The sequence below is a fragment of the Rhinatrema bivittatum genome, chromosome 4 (genome assembly GCF_901001135.1).
Source record: "Rhinatrema bivittatum chromosome 4, aRhiBiv1.1, whole genome shotgun sequence".
Taxonomy (NCBI): Eukaryota; Metazoa; Chordata; class Amphibia; order Gymnophiona; family Rhinatrematidae; genus Rhinatrema; species Rhinatrema bivittatum.
In genome coordinates this window covers 33,304,527-33,324,583 of record NC_042618.1, presented here as the reverse complement: position 1 = coordinate 33,324,583, position 20,057 = coordinate 33,304,527, and the positions used below count along the sequence as shown (strand labels likewise).

Below are 20,057 nucleotides of genomic sequence, written 5' to 3'. Positions count from 1 at the left end.
TTGGTATGTGATTCCACCAGGTTGAAGAAGTTGGTAGCGGCACCAAGGCAGGGAGAGCAGGCCCTCGAGGAGCGAGTACCTGATCCCTGTAAGGCACCTGAAATAAAGCAGAGGGCCCCCGAGGAGCAGGTACCCAGATTAGCAATACCCCAAAGGGCAGAGAGAGAGCTTCCAGTGGCAGCACGGAAGCAGCAGAGTAGCTTAGACCGGCTGAGACCAATCCTTTGCTAACTCAACGAGCTAGCAACTTAGTACAGGCTATATACCCGGATGGCGTGACATCAGTAGAGGGGAACGCCCCTGAGGTTCGCGCCAATGCTGGAATAAAGACGTGGGTGGCATGCATGCGCACACCCTAGTAGGCCCTTGGGAGGAACATGGTGGAAGGCAGCATCATAGCCGTTCCAGGGACGCCAGAGAGTTCAGCTTGTAGACGCGGCGGCAGCTATTTTCCCAAGGGAAGCGGGAGGAGCCGTGAACAAAGTGAGGCAAACGGGACGAAGCCGTCTAGCACCAATGGATGCAACACCTACATAGGGCTACCTGCAAATAGGCCCTTGTATATATGCAGGCTGATACATATGCCATACACTAAACGCACAATATTTCACACATATCAGATCCTTTACATGATTTAGTCTCTCCATCCATCCATCATCTATCAGTCTTATTGATGACCAGCTCTGACCTTGTGTGCAACCAGCAAGGCTGGAGTTTGGGATCTCCACAGTATCTGCACATAAATCAATGCATAGCTGTGCATCTGATGTATAATTATGAATGTTGTGTAATGCACACCGGACATCAGATTTGGAAGTTGTGGAATATAAGTACATACAAATAAATACAAAATGGCTAGTTTAAATAAGAACAAGCTACTTTGCATGTTGGTGGTCCCTGGGAGCTGAAGCTGGTCACTGCTATCATCAGAACATGATCCCCATTAGCTGAACTTACGAGTAAAGCAGTCTGAGCAGGAACCTTGACTTCTTCTATGACAGCATCATCTTCCAGCCAACGAGAAGTGCCAGGAGCCACAGGGTACAGTCGCAGGGTTTCCTTGAGAATCTGTATAACAGCAAAGAAGAAAGAGGGCTATAGGTGGAACTGGGCAGTTCACAAGAAGTCAACAATACAGGAATGCTGGAAATGGTGCCGTCGGCATTTTGTAGGATTTTCTACCTAAAAGTATAGAACTGGAGAATTGTGAAGAAGGATACGACGCTCCAACTGGAGAATCTGGTACCTGTGGCAGATGGCCATTCTACCCAGCCATAGGGGACCAATATAAAGAGACAGATGAAAGTGAGAGGAGCCAGAGGAAACACAGCCCAGGAGGGTAAGCTGGAAGGCCGAAAGTCCTCAATCTGGTTTTAATCCCTTGTCACTGTTTCAAAGAGCTAACAGGCTTAGCCTGGTCCCAAACAGTAAGGTGACTTATTTTATGTAATGTATTCCATGCATTAACAAAGGTGGAAGGAAGATCAAATGATTGCCAGTATGGTCCAATGGTGAGGTAAATGAGGAAGTTAAAGCCAAAAGAACATCTTTCAAAAAATGGAAAGCAGATCCAAATGAAAAAATAGACAAGAGCATAAGCACTGGTACGTGAGAGATATAAATCAGTATTAAGACAGGCCAAGAGAGAATATGAGAAGAAGTTTGCCAGGGAGGCAAAAATTAATAAAACATTTTGGAAGTGCATTTGAAGCAAAAACTCTGTGAAAGAGTCAGTTTGGCCACTAGATGAGAGAAGGGTGAAAGGGGTATTTAGGAAGAACAAGTAAAAGGCAGAAAAACTGAATACATTCTTTGCCTTGGTCTCTTCTGAGGAGGATGTTAAGAACTTAGCCACACCTCAAATGTCGATGATGGAGGATGTAATAGATCAGACTGACAAGCTAAAGCATAACAAATCAAAATCACTAGGACCGGATGGTATCCACCTCAGAGTCCTGAAAAAACTCAAACAGCAAATTGCAAACTTGTTACTGCTAATTTGTAATCTATCATTTGAAACCGGCTCAATGCCTGAAGACCGGAGGGTGGCCAATGTAACGCTGATTTTCATAAAGGGCTCCAGAGATGATTCGGGAAACTATAGACCGATGAGCCTGACACTGGTCCTGAGCAAAATGATAGAAGCCATTCTTAAAAACCAAACTACTGATTATATATATATAGACATAGCTCAATGTGGAAGCATCAACATGGTTTTTGCAAAGGGAAATCCTTGAGATTTGTTTGAAGGTATAAATAAACATGCGGATAAAGGTGAACCTGTTGACAGAGCGTTTTTGGATTTTCAGAAGGCGTTTGATAAAATGCCCCCTGAAAGACTCCTGGGAAATCAAAAAGACAAGAAATGTAAGACAGTGTCCTGTTATGAACTGGTAACTGGTTAAAAGGCCAAGAAACAGAGCTATAGACTAAATGGTCAGTTTTCCAAATGGGGTGGAGTAACATAGGGATCTGTACTGGGATCTAAGCTATTTAACATGATCCTACCTGATCTGAGAAAAGGGAACAACGAGTGAGGTGATCAAATTTGTAAATGACACAATTATTCAAAGCTGTTAAATCACAGCAGGATTGTGAGGAACTGCAGAAGGACCTTACAAGACTAGGAGACTGAGCATCTGATTGGCAGATGAAATGTAATGTGGAAAAGTGCAAAGAGATCCGCACAGGGAAAAACAAACCCGACTACAGGTACACAACGCTGGGTTTCGTATTAGGATTCATCAGCCAGGAAAAGGATCTTGGAGTCTATGTGGACAATAAATTGAACTACTTGGCTCATTGTGCAATAGGGGGTCAGAAAAGCAAATAAATTGTAACCCTATTCTCTGGCCATGAAACATGCAGACCATCAGTTTCTAACAAGTGATAAAAGGTCATTCTGTTCATTTGCCAGAATCCAGCAAATCCCAAGTCAAAGCAGAAAATCCATATTCCAAGGTGCAATTTCTTTTTTTGCCCACAGAAACATGCCGGCATGCTTGCACCAGCTAATTCTGAGAAAAGAAGCTCCTGCAGCCGTTGCCTTGTAAGAGAAAAACTTACAGAAACTCCATCAATAACAGTGCAAAACCAGATATCTCCCTCTGGCTCTGGTAACCAAGTCAGCTGGAGCTCAGGATGCTGTGGAGGCAGCGTTCGTAGCCCCAGGGAGAGGACGTCATGGTGTTAACATCTTCCTTCACTACATCAACTCCTCTTCACTGTAAAATGTTTTGCAACATTCTAAATAATTTGCTCTTAGTTAATCTTTTTCTTTACTTTCTTCTGCTCCCAGTTGTACACTTCCCTGTTTTATTGTAACTGCAATTTTCTTACCATGCACTTGTTAGAATTTTTTAGTTATATGTATATATCACACCCTGTTAAATGTAAACCGACATGATGTGACTCATGTCATGAATGCTGGTATAATAAAAACACTAAATAAATAAATAAATAAATCATTCAAGAATGACAACTGTGGCACAGACTTCAGGTTGGACTCTGGCAAAATCTTTCACAAACCTCTATATTTGTGACCAGAACAAACAAAACAGCACTGCTATTCCTTTACAGTTCAACAAAAGCAAATATGATACTACAACTTACAGTTCAGGCTTCCTTCTCTCCCCTGGGCTAGTTACACTCTTTTCCCAGGGACCTCCACCAGGACCATGATTCCCTGGTAAATCAGGTTTAGGGTGGACCAGGCCCGATCTCTGGAGCCGGCCCTTTAAGGTGTTCTGGGGTTTTCTCCTGCATAGCCCTTCACAGACAGACACCTCGTGGCCAGGGTTAAGGCCCATGATCGCAGGGTTCCAGACGGAGGCCTGCTGCAATGATCCAATTAATGTTGGCGTGGGGGGGGGGGAGACATACATTAGGGGAAATATCCCCGAGTACTTCGTAATGAAGGCTCATGATGCCACTTCCCAGCCCAAAGAGACACGAGGAAACTGCCAGGTCAAAAAAAAATAAAATAAAACAAAAACCACCCAGATCTCTCAGTAGGTTTTATTTCCGCTGTGGGATCTAGAAAAATTTTAGATCCTCAAGTCCCTGTTTATCTTGCTCACGTGCTCGGGATAAAAAAATAAAATAAAATAAAATCTACCTCCACACCTAAGATAGCTTCGGTAAAAACTTGTTTTTTCCTATGTACATTCATGCACGGAGGCAGCACAAACATATGCTAATCTAAATAAATCAGGAAATTCAGATCAATATATAGTTTCAGTTGCTTAACAGTCACTCGTTACTTAGTATGCAGTTACTGATTGAAGCTTTGCACATTTTTGGGTGGTTTTACTCACAACATGGGATCAGCTTTTGACTAACAACACTGTTATCTATGTTTCTAACGGTTACCGCACTTTAATCATTTTACCTGTATAACTATTTCTAGGTAAACTGATTTTCTTAGTGAAAAACAATATCCAGACGGAACTGGCTGTGACAAACTAAAACTTATCTCCAGTTTCATCATTTCTAAGGGTAACTACTGGGCAGAGCTGATACAAAGCAGTAATATAACACATTTTAGCTAATTCTATAAAACCGCACCGTGGCTAACTGGAAGGTGACCAACTGGGGCTTCTACAATTCGACATCACAAGAAAAGATAAGAAGCACATTTCCTGAAAACAGTGCACGGCTCTCATGAACCAGGATGTGCTTCAGGGGTCAGTGCAGAGCTGACAGAAGACTGCCCGTCCTTAGTAGGCCTCCATCCAACCCTTCGTGATTAGATGGGTCTTCACTAATGGTGGTGAGAGCATGTCACATTGGCAAGCGAGAAGTGATCTTGTCTTTTGGCCTCTGTAGAGCTCCCCCTTCCCCCTTCCCTCATCCCCCGCCACATTCGTAGACCCTTACTGGCCCTCCAACCAGGCAGAGTCTCTAATGTGACCCTTAGGCTCAAAGGTCTGCCCACTCCTGCTCAGAGTTCATTTAATTTTCCCATTTACAGGCCTCTCTTTAAAAAAAAAAAAAAAAAATAGGACCTGAGGTGGCTTATAAAAGAGCAAAAATACAATATAAATAAAAAACATTAAAATACAATAAAAATCCACCCAAATGTATCTTCTCCTACCACCACAAAGTCTTGCAGTAACTGCCAATTGACTCCAATTAAGTTTGATGACCTCATCTGACTGTACCTGTGATAAGTACTTCAGTTTGCCAAGGTCTTCATAGTCAATGTCCCTCTTAGAACCAATAACTTCATCCACTTCAGCCCGAACCCTGTTGATAAAGGAAAAGAGCAGACTTAGCACATCTAAATCCTTTCCCACCATTCCACACAACTAAGAACATAAAAACATGCCATACTGGGTCAGACCATCAAGCCCAGCATCCTGTTTCCAACAGTGGCCAATCCAGGCCATGAGAACCTGGCAAGCACCCAAAAACTAAGTCTATTTCATGTTACCGTTGCTAGTAATAGCAGTGGCTATTTTCTAAGTCAACTCAATTAATAGCAGGTAATGGACTTCTCCTCCAAGAACTTATCCAATCCTTTTTTAAACACAGCGATACTAACTGCACTAACCACATCCTCTGACAACAAATTCCAGAGTTTAATTGTGCGTTGAGTAAAAAAGAACTTTCTCTGATTAGTTTTAAATGTGCCCCATGCTAACTTCATGGAGTGCCCCCTAGTCTTTCTATTATCCGAAAGAGTAAATAACCGATTCACATCTACCCGTTCTAGACCTCTCATGATTTTAAACACCTCTATCATATCCCCCCTCAGCCGTCTCTTCTCCAAGCTGAAAAGTCCTAACCTCTTTCGTCTTTCCTCATAGGGGAGCTGTGCCATTCCCCTTATCATTTTGGTCACCCTTCTCTGTACCTTCTCCATCACAATTATATCTTTTTTGAGATGCGGCGACCAGAATTGTACATAGTATTCAAGGTGCGGTCTCACCTTGGAGCGAAACAGAGGCATTATGACATTTTCCGTTTTATTCACCATTCCCTTTCTAATAATTCCCAACATTCTGTTTGCTTTTTTGACTGCCGCAGCACACTGAACTGATGATTTCAATGTGTATTTCAACTACTATAGTAAAATCAATAAGCACATGAACAAAAGTAATTCTGCCATATGTAGTTTAACGGCGAATAGATAAATGACATATTCAAAATTCAAGGTCAGTAAGATGACTATCACCTCCCTGGTCTGACAGGATGTTTTCATCGATTTGATATCACTCAGGACCTTTTACCACTGGCTCCCTCAGTCACACATAGTCAGCAATACCTCTGCCCACAAGTAGCGTGCTCTCTCAGGCAAGTCCCATCTCCTCCCCAGGGCTCCGTTTACCCAAACATAATCGGGGTGTGCAGGGAATGTCTCGTGCAGTGAACTCTGTCACAGACGAAAGCTGGGCTGATTCTGGGGGTCGAGGTTTAATTGGATCATGATCCTGGACCTCCAAACTCTGATCCATGCACATTTGGTTAAATTAATCCCAGATCACCATCTTCAACAGATCACCAAAACAGTGTAAACTGATAATTATTTCTGGTTCTAATGAATCCCATTAGATATATATTCTTAGGTGCTTATAAATTGTAAATTTAGGTGTTCATTTTCCAGCTAATTAGGGGTTCTTTGCAACTAAAAAAAAATAAATAAGTATTTTCCTCCTTCAGTTATATTGTAAACTGGCATGATGTACCCATGAATGTCGGTATATAAAAGCTAACAAATAAATAAATAAATATTGCTGGGTACCTTTTTTGACTGAATTAAATACAAATGCTCTTTAAAAATTCACAGCAGCTTCTGTAGCGTCAGAATTACCTTCACACAGAAAAAGCTCCATTATCTGTCAACTAACCAGCCCCTAGCTATATGGCTTCTTTTTTTGGTAGTGCTTCGGAGGGGCGGGGATCGCGCACGTGCACGCTCCTGTTATGGCCCTGGGTGAAGGAGGTATGCTGGGACTCTTAGGTAACCGGCAGGGACCTTTCCCCCAGGCAGGCTGGATAACGAGGCTCTCGCTTACTCTATGCCATCTGTATCCAGGACTAGTTGAGGAGAAATCTACGAGTGCCATATCCAGAGGCATGGATACATCCCCTTTGAAAATTAGTGTAAATAAAACGTACCCACAGAATTTGCACCAATGATCCCTTGCACGTCCTTTCACCACAGACCTCCCTGGATGGAGGCTTCATGTGTATTAGGGTTGTACTGCGTTCGGGCTTTTGTTTAGAAGGCAGATACAGGTCAAAGGGGATTCTAACCCCGCAGAGCCTGAAACTGAAAGACAGGTAAAGGCAGGATCCCAGCCGAGTGAAAGAAAATCAACCGTTCACCTACTTTTCCATTATCTCCGGATGCCTCGCCAATTCCATCACGGCAAAGGCTAACTGGCCGGCGGTGGTCTCCTGACCTGCGATATTCAAAATCAGTATAAACAGACAGCAAGGGTGGAGAGACGGCAGCAGCAGCAGCAGCACGAGGAGACCGTTAAAAACGTCAGACATCAAACATATGGTGACAGAGAATCTCAGGTCAAAACCAAAGCTACCCCTGTGTTATAAGGTACAGGATTCACCTACGTGTAAGAAAAACATCGAGCCCCGTAATGTGTCAGAAAGCATCATATGACATCGGTTAAAGGCAAGTTTCAACAGTGGATGCATCCATGCTGTCTGCTGCCGCTATTACCCATGGGCTTGGCCTCAATTCTCCAAGGGAAAGGATGAGCAGACTGTGAAAACTGCCCCAAGACCCCAAGAGAAAGCATCTGAAGATAAAGTGCGTTTTCCGCAGAGATTTGAAGATGTCATTTACCCCTGCGGGCTCTCCTCCCCCCGCCCTAAGTCCAGGGACCACCCACTTTTTTGCCCGGCTGAATGCAGGCAGCTTTGGATCCCCATGCATGCGGTTATCCGGGCAATGGCCAAATTATCCAGGTAAATGGCTCCCGCACACTGCTCTCGCCACCTGGGCCGTGAACGCGAGGAGGCATCAACTATCAACACATCAGGAAGGCGTCCCAGTGCGCATAAATGCCAACCCAAAATTCCAGCTCGGTTCACGGACACACACTTAGAAAGGATTACGATGAAGCTATTCTTTTTAAAACAGGTAAGACATTAAAGGATTTTGCCATATTCCTAAGGGCTACAGACACAGTAAGCCTTCAACCATGGGCATGAAAGTCCTTTCCTGCCCTCTGCCGGTGCTTCCGTACAGCAGGCCTACTGCTATCAGGGGGCCGCGTTACCTTACAGAGAAAAGCAAAATAAGGCTCTCCAAGTGGCCACTTTGTCAAATTTAGAAGCCTATTTAGAATTATTTAGTCTCCGCCTCCTCTCCTCCAGTGAATGTTTAACTAGGGAGGCAGAGCCAAGCGGATCTCTGCGCAGCATTCAACAGAAAAGGCAATCTTCCTCATCAAAAATCCCCCAACTTTGTTCCTGGTTGCAAGAAAAGCAGGTTCTTTTAGCCAGGATTATAACTTTAACAAGGTGGCTCTGAACCTATTCCTTGGGACATACCCAGCCACTCGAGTTTTCAGCATATATACAACGAATATGAATGAGATAGAGCTGCATACAACTGAGCCAGTGTGCAAGCAAATCTATCCCCTGCATAGTCATTAGGGGTGTCCTGAAAAGCAGACTGGCTTGTGGCCCTCGAGGACCGGAGGAGGTTCCCCTCCCATCGAGCAAACTGATCAGGGCGACCACAGACCAGCGATGAAGAACGTGACGAAGTTGTCCAGCATGCTCTCGTGATCACAGTCCTCCTCCAGCGCTGCCAACAGAAGAAGCAAACAAAAAAAAAAAAAGGATTAATGAGTAACTCGTGACCTCACTTCACACGCAGTACTAGGCGCGAACTCACAAAACCCACGGAGGGAAAATCCCAAATTACTCGTTTGCCAGCTATGTCTGGCAGCATAACTCAGGACTAACTCAAAAACCACAAATCCTCAGATCAGCTGGAAGGCAAAGTCTGCGCACTGAGGCGGTAACTGTGGGTGCACGTTTGCGCACATTGGCTGGCTTGCGTCCCAGTTCGTTCCCAGTTCAGGGATAGGACTTCACAACCCCCCTAGTTTAATAATCTCCATTTCCCCCTGTTAGCACCCACCCTTAAAACCCCACTGACTAGATTTGTTTTTATTTTATCACTTACACGCCATCCATAGCAATAGTAAAGTTACGCAGCAGGGCGTTAATTTTTATGCGCACATCTCTTGGCCTTCCCCTCCAACACACCCATGCCCCGCCCCTTTCTCAAAACCTTTGGCTTGTGCGTGCCGGCCCAACTTGAGGGCAATATCTCCCGGTTTTGGCCCCACAGGGCTTTTAAAATTTGCCTTTAAAAGTGTCTGCGTGCTTCGCGCCTGTGGCGAGGGACGTTCAAGGGAAAACAGCACACGCATGTTTGAAAATGAAAAGCACATGCGCCCTTTACCTCCTTGAACCTAAACTCACCTACAGGAACACTTCTTTTTTCATGGAGCCCGCACTGCTTTAGCCATGTTTGAGTGGGGGCAGTATCGAGTCGGCGGCCATTTTACCCGCGTACAGGCTTTTGAAAGTTATTCTCCCCTTGACTTGGAAGCTGCCCTGCTGAAAGAGGCTGCAATTACCGAACCATGATTCACTGATAATTGGGAATTAGAAGAGAATACGCCAGGATTCGCTCTTTTCTGGGAGGATGGGAAAGGTAAAAAGTGAAGGATACTTTTATGTGCTGTAGGTCTGTTTCAAAGTCAACTAACTGCCTAATAAGGGCGCTAGGGGGATAGATCAAAGGCCTTTAAAATGTATTCCTGCTGAGCAGCTAGATTTAGCCGACTAGTTTTAGCTGCTCACATTCTGGGTGGTCCCAGGTGTGGGATCAGGTTGGGAGATAGAAGTTAGGCAGCTGGCACCAATTTTAATTGCTAGCCATCTAACTTGGCTGGCGACAACAAGGCGTTGCAGGCTGAAGATCTTCCGAACCCCAGGTCAGCCGAGACTGGGGAGGCTGTGGAGATGGCATTCACTGATCTTTGCGGCTGGGGGTGAAGGAGCTGGGATCAGAAACACAGGCGACATCTGATGGCTGAATCAGCCCACAGGGCTCCGTGCCTTAGGACCATTGCTGAAAAGACCAGACTGGGAAAACGTGGATCTTTTACAACGGTGGAATAATCCTTGGGAATGAAGGAGCCATGGTGCCAGTATCCCAGCCCTGGTTCTGATTGAAGTAGAAGAAAAAAAGGAGAAAGGAGGAACCACCAGGCCAAAATAACTCCTAACTACTGCAACAGCAGACACATTTAGGGAGCCAGTGCTGCACCAACGTCCCCCAATCCACAGTCTTCGTTGATCCATATCTGAAGTCCCCACTGCTCATCAAGCTGCTTACCCCAAAGTTCCCATTTATGCAACAACCCTCTCTACCCTGGAGCTCCTGCTGAAGGACAAGTCACCCCTGCCTAACATCCAACAGGATCTTTCTTTCCCTCTTCCTCCAGCTTATCATGCCCCTGATCACCCGCTAGATCAAAGATAACAAACTCTGGTCTTCAAGGGTCAAACTGGTCAGAAATTCTTCCTCAACAAATATTCACATGAGATGCTTGCATGCCCTTGATCCAAAAACCAGGTTATTTTGCAATTTGTCTCTCACAGAAACCAGACCCTTTTGATTAAATTTTATGTATTTCATTATTTTGTAAAAATAATTAAGATATGGTTTTTCCATGTTTTTAGGTTTATTTGTTTTTTTTTATTATTTTAGATTTTTAATGGACACAGTGTTATTTTTATTTTTGAATGAATTTTATGACATGTCGTTAAAGACTGTCTGGTAACGTTTGTAAACTGACTTGAGGTGTATACAATTTGTTCGGTATATAAAAATGTCTTAAATAATAAATAAATAATAACATGAAGACCAGAGTTCACTGCACTAGGGGTATCCGCAAAGGTGTCTGGGAAATTGAGTTAACAGAGGAAAGAAGAAGATTTAGAAAGCCCAAGATCTTCAGCTCTTCAAGACTACATTACTGTTAGTCCTGTAGGAATCCTGTGCTACTGCGGAGCGCAGAATTCCCACAGAATTCCCCTGCTGCACAGAATATGGCAGGCCCGTGCATGCCGCAAGCAGGACAGCCCCCGCTCGTGGCTAAGATGAAGCAGGCCCAGGTGTGCTGCAAGCGGAGGCTGCCCCGCTCACTGCGAAGATGGAGCAGGCCTCGCTGAGAGTGAATGTGTGTGCTTGTGCGTGTATGTGTAAGACTGCGAGCCTGGGGGGTGAGAGAGAGCATGTATGAGGGTGCCAGAGAGAGGGATCCTATGTGAGTAGATTGTGAAGGAGTGTGTATGTGTGTGAGCAGGGCCAGTGCAAGGGGATTGGGCGCCCTAGGCACCTTCGGCCTTGCGCCGCCCCCCCTCCCCCCCGTCATGCTGCCCCCAGCCCCGCCCCCGATCGCAGCCCCGACTCTAAGGGCGAGGACCACATGCTGTCACTCCCTCACTCCCCCACCCTCCCAAAGCCCCGCAAAACTCATAAAATCACCTGGTGGTCCAGCGGGGGGCTCGGGAGTGATCTGCCGCTCCTGGGCCGTCGGCTGCCACTAACCAAAATGGCACCGGTGACCTTCAGCCACTAGCCCCTACCATGTGACAGGGGCTACCGGTGCCATTGGTTGGCCCCTGTCACATGGTAGGGGCTAAAGGCCACCGGCGCCATTTTGGTTAGTGGCAGCCGAGGCCCCGGGAGCGGCAGATCGCTCCCGGGCCCTCCGCTGGACTATCAGGGGGGCGTCAGGAGGGTGGCATGATTTTGCCCCTTCAAAATTCTGCCGCCTGAAGTGGTGGCGGTGCCCCCTAACTGTCGGCGCCCTAGGGACAGGCCTAGTTCGCCTAGTGCTTCCGCCGGTCCTGTGTGTGAGAGATTGGGAGCTGGTGTGGGTGGAAAAGGGATTGTGTGTATGTTAGGGTGCTTGTTTGTGAGAGAGGGAGCCTGTGTGAAGGGATTGTGTATGTGTGAGAGAGAGCCTGTCTGAAGGGATGTGTGTGTATGTGTGTGTGTGAGAGAGAGAGAGGGAACCTATGTGTAGGGGGGTGAGCGAGAGAGGGAGCCATTGTGCAGGGGTGTGTAATAGAGAGACATAGGTAGCCTGTGTGAGGGTGTATGCGAGAGAGAGAAAGGTAGCTTGTGTGTGTGTGCGTGTGTGTGAGAGGGAGCCTGTATGAGGGGGTGTGTGTGTGCGAGAGAGAGGGAGCCTGTATGAAGGGGGTGTATGTGTGCGAGAGAGAGGGAGCCTGTGTGAGGGTGTATGCGAGAGAAAGAAAGGTAGCTTGTGTGTGTGAGAGGGAGCCTGTATGTGGGGGTGTGCGTGTGCATGCATGAGAGAAATAGAGGGATCGTGTGTGTGCGTGCATGAGAGAAAGAGGGAGCCTATATGAGGGGTGTGTATGGGAACTAGAGAGAGGGAGCATGTGTGTGTGAGAGAAAGGGAGAGAGGGTGCCTGTGTGAGGGGCAGTACGGAGAGAGGGGTCAAACTCTGGGTGTGGAGATAGAGTGGAAGGGACTGAGCCTAGAGAGGGAGGGGAGAAACAGGTGGAGGAGTTGGGACCTGAGAGGGCAAAGTGAAAGGTGACTGGCCAGGGGAGTAGGGAGAGAGGGTGGAAGAGACACTTACAGTGAACTTCTAGGGAAATTCTGCTCAAATACTGAAAACTCTGCATCTTTAAGTAACAACCTTTTTTCTGTATTACATTTTAAATTAATTACTTGAAGACTGTCGTGTATATTGTGTTTTTCTGACTAATATAAAGTATGCAGAATTTTAAGCTTCTGTGCGCAGAATTTTACATTTTTTTCCGCAGAATTCCCCCAGGAGTAATTACTACAACTGATGGTCAGTTTATTTCTTTTCTTTCACCACATTCTGAAAATTCCAATTTTACAGCAATTATCAATCACTAAAAAATGTCCATAGCTGTTCTTGAATACCCAAAGCAGACTACTACAAACATGAAATCCAAGTGTTTGCTGCGTACCGGCTCCTTTCAGTATCTGAGTAAGAATATCTGTGGGTATGTCCTCTCCACGCTGCATGGCCGCCTTTCTGCGCTCGATGCACTCCACCCCTGTCTGGCGCAGTAACCTCACGCTCTCCTGGACCTCCTTCACATACTTCCTTTTTCCTGGCATGAACTTCACGGGAACACAAGAAGTGACACCTTAGCATATCAGTGCACTTTTAGACAGCAAAAAAACCCGATAAGATAGATAAGAGTGAGTACTTAAAGTGCTTTGTGGGGTCATCAACGAGCTTCTTGTGAAATCATAGATTATGGAACCAAAGGTCAGACACTCCAGTACCACCAGAAATCCAATACACTTCCAAATATCTCATTCTGTGCCTGTTTGCAAGGTTTTATACTTTGCATTGTGGTCCATATTGTACGGCGACCGTGGACGTTTTACAGCGTGACAGACTCCTGCAGAGCACATAACAGACCAGGTGTTCAAAGGCTGCAGGAATCTGTTTCCTGGAGAACAGGCAACAATTGGAAGAAATGTTGAAAACCTGAGGCAAAACGAAGAAGCAGGCAATGAAATGGATCCAGGGCTGATAAGAAGGATTCCCCGAGAAATGTCCTTGGGGGGATGAGGGCAGGACTCCACTGCATCTAATTACAGGTGGCTTCAATGAATATTAGGGATATGCATTCATTTACAATGAGAGTGCAAAACGCGAACAAGGTTAATTTGTTTCATTCGGGGGAGGGGCCCTGAAACGAATTGGGGGCCCCAAATGAAACAAACCTCATTCATTCGCTTTGTTTTAAACTAATTTATTGGGCTTAGACCTAGGCCCAAAGTCAGGGCCTTGCCTAGAGTATAGGCCGAGGCCCAAAGCAGGAGCCACTGCCTAGGCCTGAGAGTGACACTGGGGTCTTGGTGAAGGCATGGGCCAATGCTGGGGCCTCAGCCAAGACCCTTGGAAGTTTAAAAAAAAAACAAAAAAAAACAAAACACCTTATACCTGATCCATCAGGTATCTGACGAAGGCCAGGTCCCGACACTGGGGCCTCGACCTAGGCCAGGGCCCAGATCCAGGCCCGATGCCCAAACTCGACCTGGAAGCTGGGTCTCAGTGCCAGGGCCTCTGCCTAGGCTGGAGTCTGAACCCAGGCCCAATGCCACAACCCGGAGTCCAGGTCCTGGCACCAGGGCCTCATTCCAGGTCCAGGCCCAATGCCGCAACCCGATACCTGGGCCTCTGCCTAGGCTGGATACAGATCTGATGCCATGACCCAACCTGGAGGCCAGGTCCCAATTCCAGGGCCTCAGCCTAGGCCAGAACCCAAGTCCAGGCCCGACCCAAAGGCCAGTCCCTGGTGCTGGTGCCAGGGCCTAGACCCAGGCCCAATGTCACAATCCGACCCAATGGCTGGGTCCCGACTGGGGCCTCCCTCAACCCAGACTCAAGCCCGACACTGCAACCTGACCCGGAAGCCAAGTCCCGATGCAGGGGCCTTGGCCAGGAGGTCGGGTCACGATGCCTGGGCCTTGGCGTACATCAAAGTGGCGCTGTCCACTGGTTTTAATGCACTGGAGTTAATTAATTCCGGCACGACCCCTGCAAATGCCGACATTTGGCACTGATGAGCCGGAGAAAGAAGAGGATCTGAAGAGAAACTCCCAGGCCTGGGCTCCGAGGCCTGGGCCTGACCCTGGGCCAAGGCATCGGGACCCAGCCTCCTGGCCAATGCCCCAGCATCAGGACCCGGTCTCCAAGTTGGATCGCGGCATCAGGCCTGGGCACGGATTCCAGCCTATGCCAAGATCCAGGCGTTGTAACCCAGCCTCTGGGTCGGGTTGTGGTGTCCGGCCTGGGCTCAGACCTAGGCCAAGGCCCATGAGTTGGGTCTCAGCCTCCGGGTCAGATCATGACTTCAGCCCTGGGCTCAGCCTCTGGCCTAGGCAGAAGCCCATGTGTTGGGACCTGGCTTTGGTCCTGGGTCCGGGTTGAGGTCCAGGCATCAGGACCCGGCCTCTGTGCCGGACCACAACATTAGGCCATGGCCTCATTGCTGGGCCACGTCATCAGGCCTGGGTCCATGCTCCAGCCTAGGGCAAAGCTTTGGTCTTGAGAATGCCGAGGCCATGGAGACTATCATGGCCTTGGCCTATGCAAGGCCGAGGCTTCGGCCTAATCCTTGTCGGCAGATTCCCACCGGTCCAAGTAAGTGAGGGCTAGGGGGGATTCTGGCCCCTGTATTTTTCTGGGAGGGAAGCTTCTATTTCGTTTTTTGGCCATTGTTTGGTGGGTATTTATTGCTTGATTCGTTTTTTTCACATGAATGAAACCAATCAAGCAATCCATGAACTGAAATTTATGGGGAAAAAACCCTCCCTAAATCACTCTGAGAACCAATTTTTTGTCCCCTGCACATTCCTAATGAATATAAATAAAAAAAAGGTACTTTAAAACATGGCCAGAGCAGTTAGGAAGGGGAAAAGAGAGCGAGAGCGAAAGAGAGGGAGAGGGAGAGCGAGAATGAGTGCTACCTTGCCCTAGACAAGCCAAAGGAAATGTGCAGTAAGGGCAGGAAGTTACCTGGGACCACGTGTGGTGAGAAGGCTGCATCCTGGTGGGGGTCAGGATGCTGTTCCTGCTTTCACTGCTGCTGTAAAGAACATGAGGCTGTTTACAAGTCTTTTGTTTTGTAAAATGTAAGGCCTGTGAGGTCTGGTTTCTTTGTTTATTTTATGTTGGCTGCATAGGTTGGACCCACTCAATAGCCACTGATACATAATATATATTTTACACACACACACACACACACACAGAACTGTGTATAAGATTTCTCTTTTATTCAACTCTTGCTCTGACCAGCCCGTCAAGTTTCCCACCCACACATAGGTTTCTCTTTAATGCTCTTCTTTCTTTCAGATTTTTTTTTACCAGCCCTGGTTCTCCCCCGCCTCCCCTTCACTAAGCAGTTATGGACTGATCAGGGTGATCGCTCAATGGTCACTCGATCAATGTCATGCTGTGACAGGAACAGTGCCCTTGAGATTACAGCTATCCATCAGCGACGCAAGGGATCGTGTATCCCCTCCCAACTGCAGACCCGGAAGCAACAGCGTCCTCTCGCCGGCTCGGGCTCTAATTGCCCAAAACTCACAGTGCTTTAGCTCAGGACATGGCAATGCTCTGCCAGGTCACCAGCTCAGAGCCTTTGTCAACTTTGCTTCCTTTTCCCACAGGGAAGGTGGGGGAGGGGAGTACCACTGGACCCGACCCGGAACCTTTTTTAATTAAGAAAATTATCACTGAGCTAAAGGTTAGAGCTCAAGGACAATTTTCTAGCAGGAAGGTCGTCTTTAGAAAATGACAAAGGTATAGCACAAGTTGTTAAGTTGCCAGCAGGTTGGTCTTCTGGAACTCGCAGCCAATCAACCGGCACAGTCATTTCATTTTCCAATCAGTAGCTCCTAGTGGTCAATATGCAAAGAGCCTGTCCAGCCAGGTAACTTTTTAAATCGCCCGGACAAAACCAGAGAGTTAAATCATTTTCCCCACTCCCCGGCTAAACTTTGGCCAGGTAACTTTTAACCTGTCCGGGTACCTTTTAATCTTCCTGCCCCCGGGAAGCGTTTGGGAGTGGGGATTACCTTTAGACTGTTGATGCTGACAGTCTGCTCCAGTTGCCTGCCACATCCAGGAAAACGTTATCTTAAAGTTACCCAGGTAACTTTCAGTATAGCAACCTGATAAAATGTGATGAAGTGCAGGCTGCTTTAAAGCAGGAAAACCCGGCCGGATCACTGCTAGGAAGGCCCGGTGCCAAGTTAGGCAGCAAAAGGTGCCGGGGAGCAGGGGAAAGACTACAACTCCCAAGCTCTCAGAGGCACAGCTCAGCCAATGGGAGAGACAGCAGGCTGATTCTGCAGCCTCACACACCTGAGCCCATGATTATAGAGCAGGAGGATGTGCCAGAATGGTTCGACTGGCCAAAAAAGCTGAGCTCCTCGGAGGAGGAAATGGAGACAGAAGTCCCTACTATGGAATCCTCCGATTCAGAGATGGAGACCGCTTGAGTGGCACTATTTAAAGAGGATTTCTGGGGGCTTGGGTGTATTGCTGTTTTGTTTTGACCTGCTGCACAAAAGAAGGGGAGTTGGGTCGTGTTGTGCAACTCCCCAGCAGGGCGGTTGGGGCTGGCTGAGAAGCCAAGCTGGTGTTTTGTTCCTACGAAAGGGAAGTGTTTTGAAACCCACAGGGAGTTTTTTGTAGTGGGAATTGGAAGAGAACTGTTTTTCTTGCTAATACAGACTATTTTGACAAAAACTGTATTTTGTACTGTTTTGGGAGAGTTTGCTACTGGCACATTTCTAAAGTGTTCACAAGCGCTGCTGGGGCAGCGGAGGCCTAGGTCGTGGCCAGAGGACTTTAAGGTGCCGGAGTACTGCCGAGGGGACCTGAGGACAGGAGAAGAGGAATCGAGGCTGAGGGGAAGGCCGGATCCGAGTGAGAGTGATGCCCAGACCTGTCACATAAGAGCTCAATGCTGAACCTAAATGCATGGGCTGGAAACCAATGACCTCTCTTCTCTGCCAACCATACAGATATCCCTGGTGCCCTGGGACCCTGTTGACCATAATTGGAACTAAACCCATTAGAAAGTCCGCACCTCTCTGACTGAGCTGCAAGGGGTAAGAATAAAAGCACCTCCTCAGCACGAAGAGGCAAAGTGACCATCAATACACAACACTGCTGTAAATAACTCTATACTGTCTACTTCAAGTCAAAAGGAGGACAAGTCTGAGAACTTTGCCCAGATAACTTAGCCAAACATCTGGGCAACTTTCCTGCTCATTGACCCACTGAATATGAACCTTATTGGGCCTAAATTAGATAGCAAATATGTGTAAGTTTCACCATAAATCCACTCTTAAAATTATCCCACCAAATCTACTCGCACACATATTTACATCTGCTAAAATGTGCATATCAAAGTTTTTTCTTAAAAATTTGCATGTATACCTTTGGAGATCCAACAGTATGCAAGCAAGTCCAAACCCTGTGATTAGAATGCCTCTGCCCAGTCTGGGTACACTTATGCACATGGATCCAGGGAGGTGTTTTTATCTGTGATGATAACTGGAATTCCATGGTAGGGTGTTCCATCAGTGGTGAGCCCTGGAAATTATCTCCACCAACCTCCCCTCCAGTGGCCCTGTCATCTTAAAGAGCAAGATAAGAACATAACCTGTTCCTTCTCTCTCCTGCTGAAATTTTGCTTTCTGTCTCAGTGTTGCTGGATTTCACCTACTGTGCAACAACTGCAAGCCCCTTACTTGGGTTATGATGGCTTGCAAAACTTTGCACCAATATGTACAGTAGAGTAGTGAGGAGTCTACCAGGGCAAATAAGCCTAGTCCACAACTCAGCATGCGAATAGATTAGGCTATCCTAGTTCTAAGGCCCAAGAATCACCTCCAAATCCTTGAGGACAATAATCTTGAAATCTTCAGCTCTGTGTGAGATGACAGGATATTAGGAATTATTTGCAGGCCGATACAGTAAGGAGCGCTAGGAAGAGGTGCGTTAGTGCTGGGCGCACCCACGTTTGCCGCGCACAGTCCGGCTCACCTACCGCTCGATACTGTATTAAAATGGCATGCAAATGCAAGCAGCGTCCAACGCGCGTCCATGAAGCACAATCCATTTTACTGTATAGGCGCTTATACAGTGCCTATACAGTATCCTGGGTGCGCTGGTAACTGTCATTTCAAATGACATTTCAAATGACAGGTACCAGGAAGTGGATCCCAACTTTAACCAAAGAAAACTAAAATCCCCTCCTCCCGAAGCAAGGCGCGAAAAGCGACTCGAAATGTAAAGTGTAACTTACTTTTCTTGCAGCCCTCCTCCGGAGACGCACCGCGGCTCCCCTGCCTCCCGTGGGCTGCCCCCTGCCTCCCGGGGGCAGCCGGCGGCGAAAGCGGCCCCCACCGGCGAAGATGGATGCTCGTAGTGCACGGGCGCTCAAGCCAGCGAGTGCCCGTGCACTACGAGCATCCATCTTCGCCGGTGGGGGCCGCTGGCTGCCCCCGGGAGGCAGGGGGCAGCCCACGGGAGGCAGGGGAGCCGCGGTGCGTCTCCGGAGGAGGGCTGCAAGAAAAGTAAGTTACACTTTACATTTCGAGTCGCTTTTCATGCCTTGCTTCGGGAGGAGGAGATTTTAGGTCTTCTTTTGGTTAAAGTTGCTTCGGGAGGAGGGTAGAGAGGACTGGGGCTGCCCCGGAGACCGGCACCCATGGACGCGGCCAGGGCAGGTGAGCGGGGGCTGGGGGAAAGTTTGCCGCCTACCCTTACTCCTGCCTCTAACGCAGGGGTAAGGGTAGGCGGTAAGTTAGCAGATTATACGCGCGGCAAAACTGCAGGTTTAAAAAGCGATAATCAGGGCGCGCGTTACTGTATGGGAGGGAATAGCTAATCCGATCGTTTACATCTCATATACATGCCGTGGGCGGAAAGGGTTACCCGTTGATTTAAAGAGGCGGTAAGGATGGGTTAAAAGGGATAGTGAATCGCGGGTTGGACTAACGCGGCCAAATTGTGAGTAGAAAGCGGGTTAGAAGCAGGGTAACCGCGGCCGCACTTTACTGTATTGGCCTGTTGGAAAGGAATACAAAACAGAACTGAGAATATCATAATGCCTTTGTATAGATCCATGATATGACCGCACCTTCAGTATTGTATGCAGTTTTGGTCACCCCCATCTGAAAAAAGACCTAGCATACATAGAAAAGGTACAGAGAAGGGCAACAAAAATGATAAAGGTGTAGGGAGATATCCTATGTTTTACCACTGAAAGCACCAAATATGAATCATAATAGCCAAGAAATGTTCAGACAAATATACTGACAGGCCCCAAAAACACTGTCACAGCTAAAGGAAAGAAACTTTAGCCAGATGAGAACTATAAAGCAGAACTGAAGGACACTATCAAGATCTGCCTGTTTGTAAGCTTCTGTGTATATACAATCAAGGCAGAG

General features: G+C 47.3%; 1 protein-coding gene across 3 annotated transcripts in view; it reads right to left on the bottom strand.

The window, feature by feature from the left end:
• The window catches only part of LOC115089710 (cholesterol 24-hydroxylase), a 78,800-nt gene that overhangs the window by 14,354 nt on the left and 44,389 nt on the right, over positions 1-20,057 (bottom strand). For 2 of the 3 annotated variants that reach the window (XM_029597924.1, XM_029597922.1), the window contains exons 8-12: positions 13,037-13,193; positions 8,720-8,782; positions 7,337-7,409; positions 5,163-5,247; positions 958-1,068 (exon numbers count right to left, since the gene is read on the bottom strand). In XM_029597924.1, coding sequence (XP_029453784.1) covers positions 958-1,068; positions 5,163-5,247; positions 7,337-7,409; positions 8,720-8,782; positions 13,037-13,193 — 489 coding nt within the window. The remainder of the gene's footprint in view (positions 1-957; positions 1,069-5,162; positions 5,248-7,336; positions 7,410-8,719; positions 8,783-13,036; positions 13,194-20,057) is intronic. The other variant, XM_029597923.1, reaches the window with a different exon arrangement.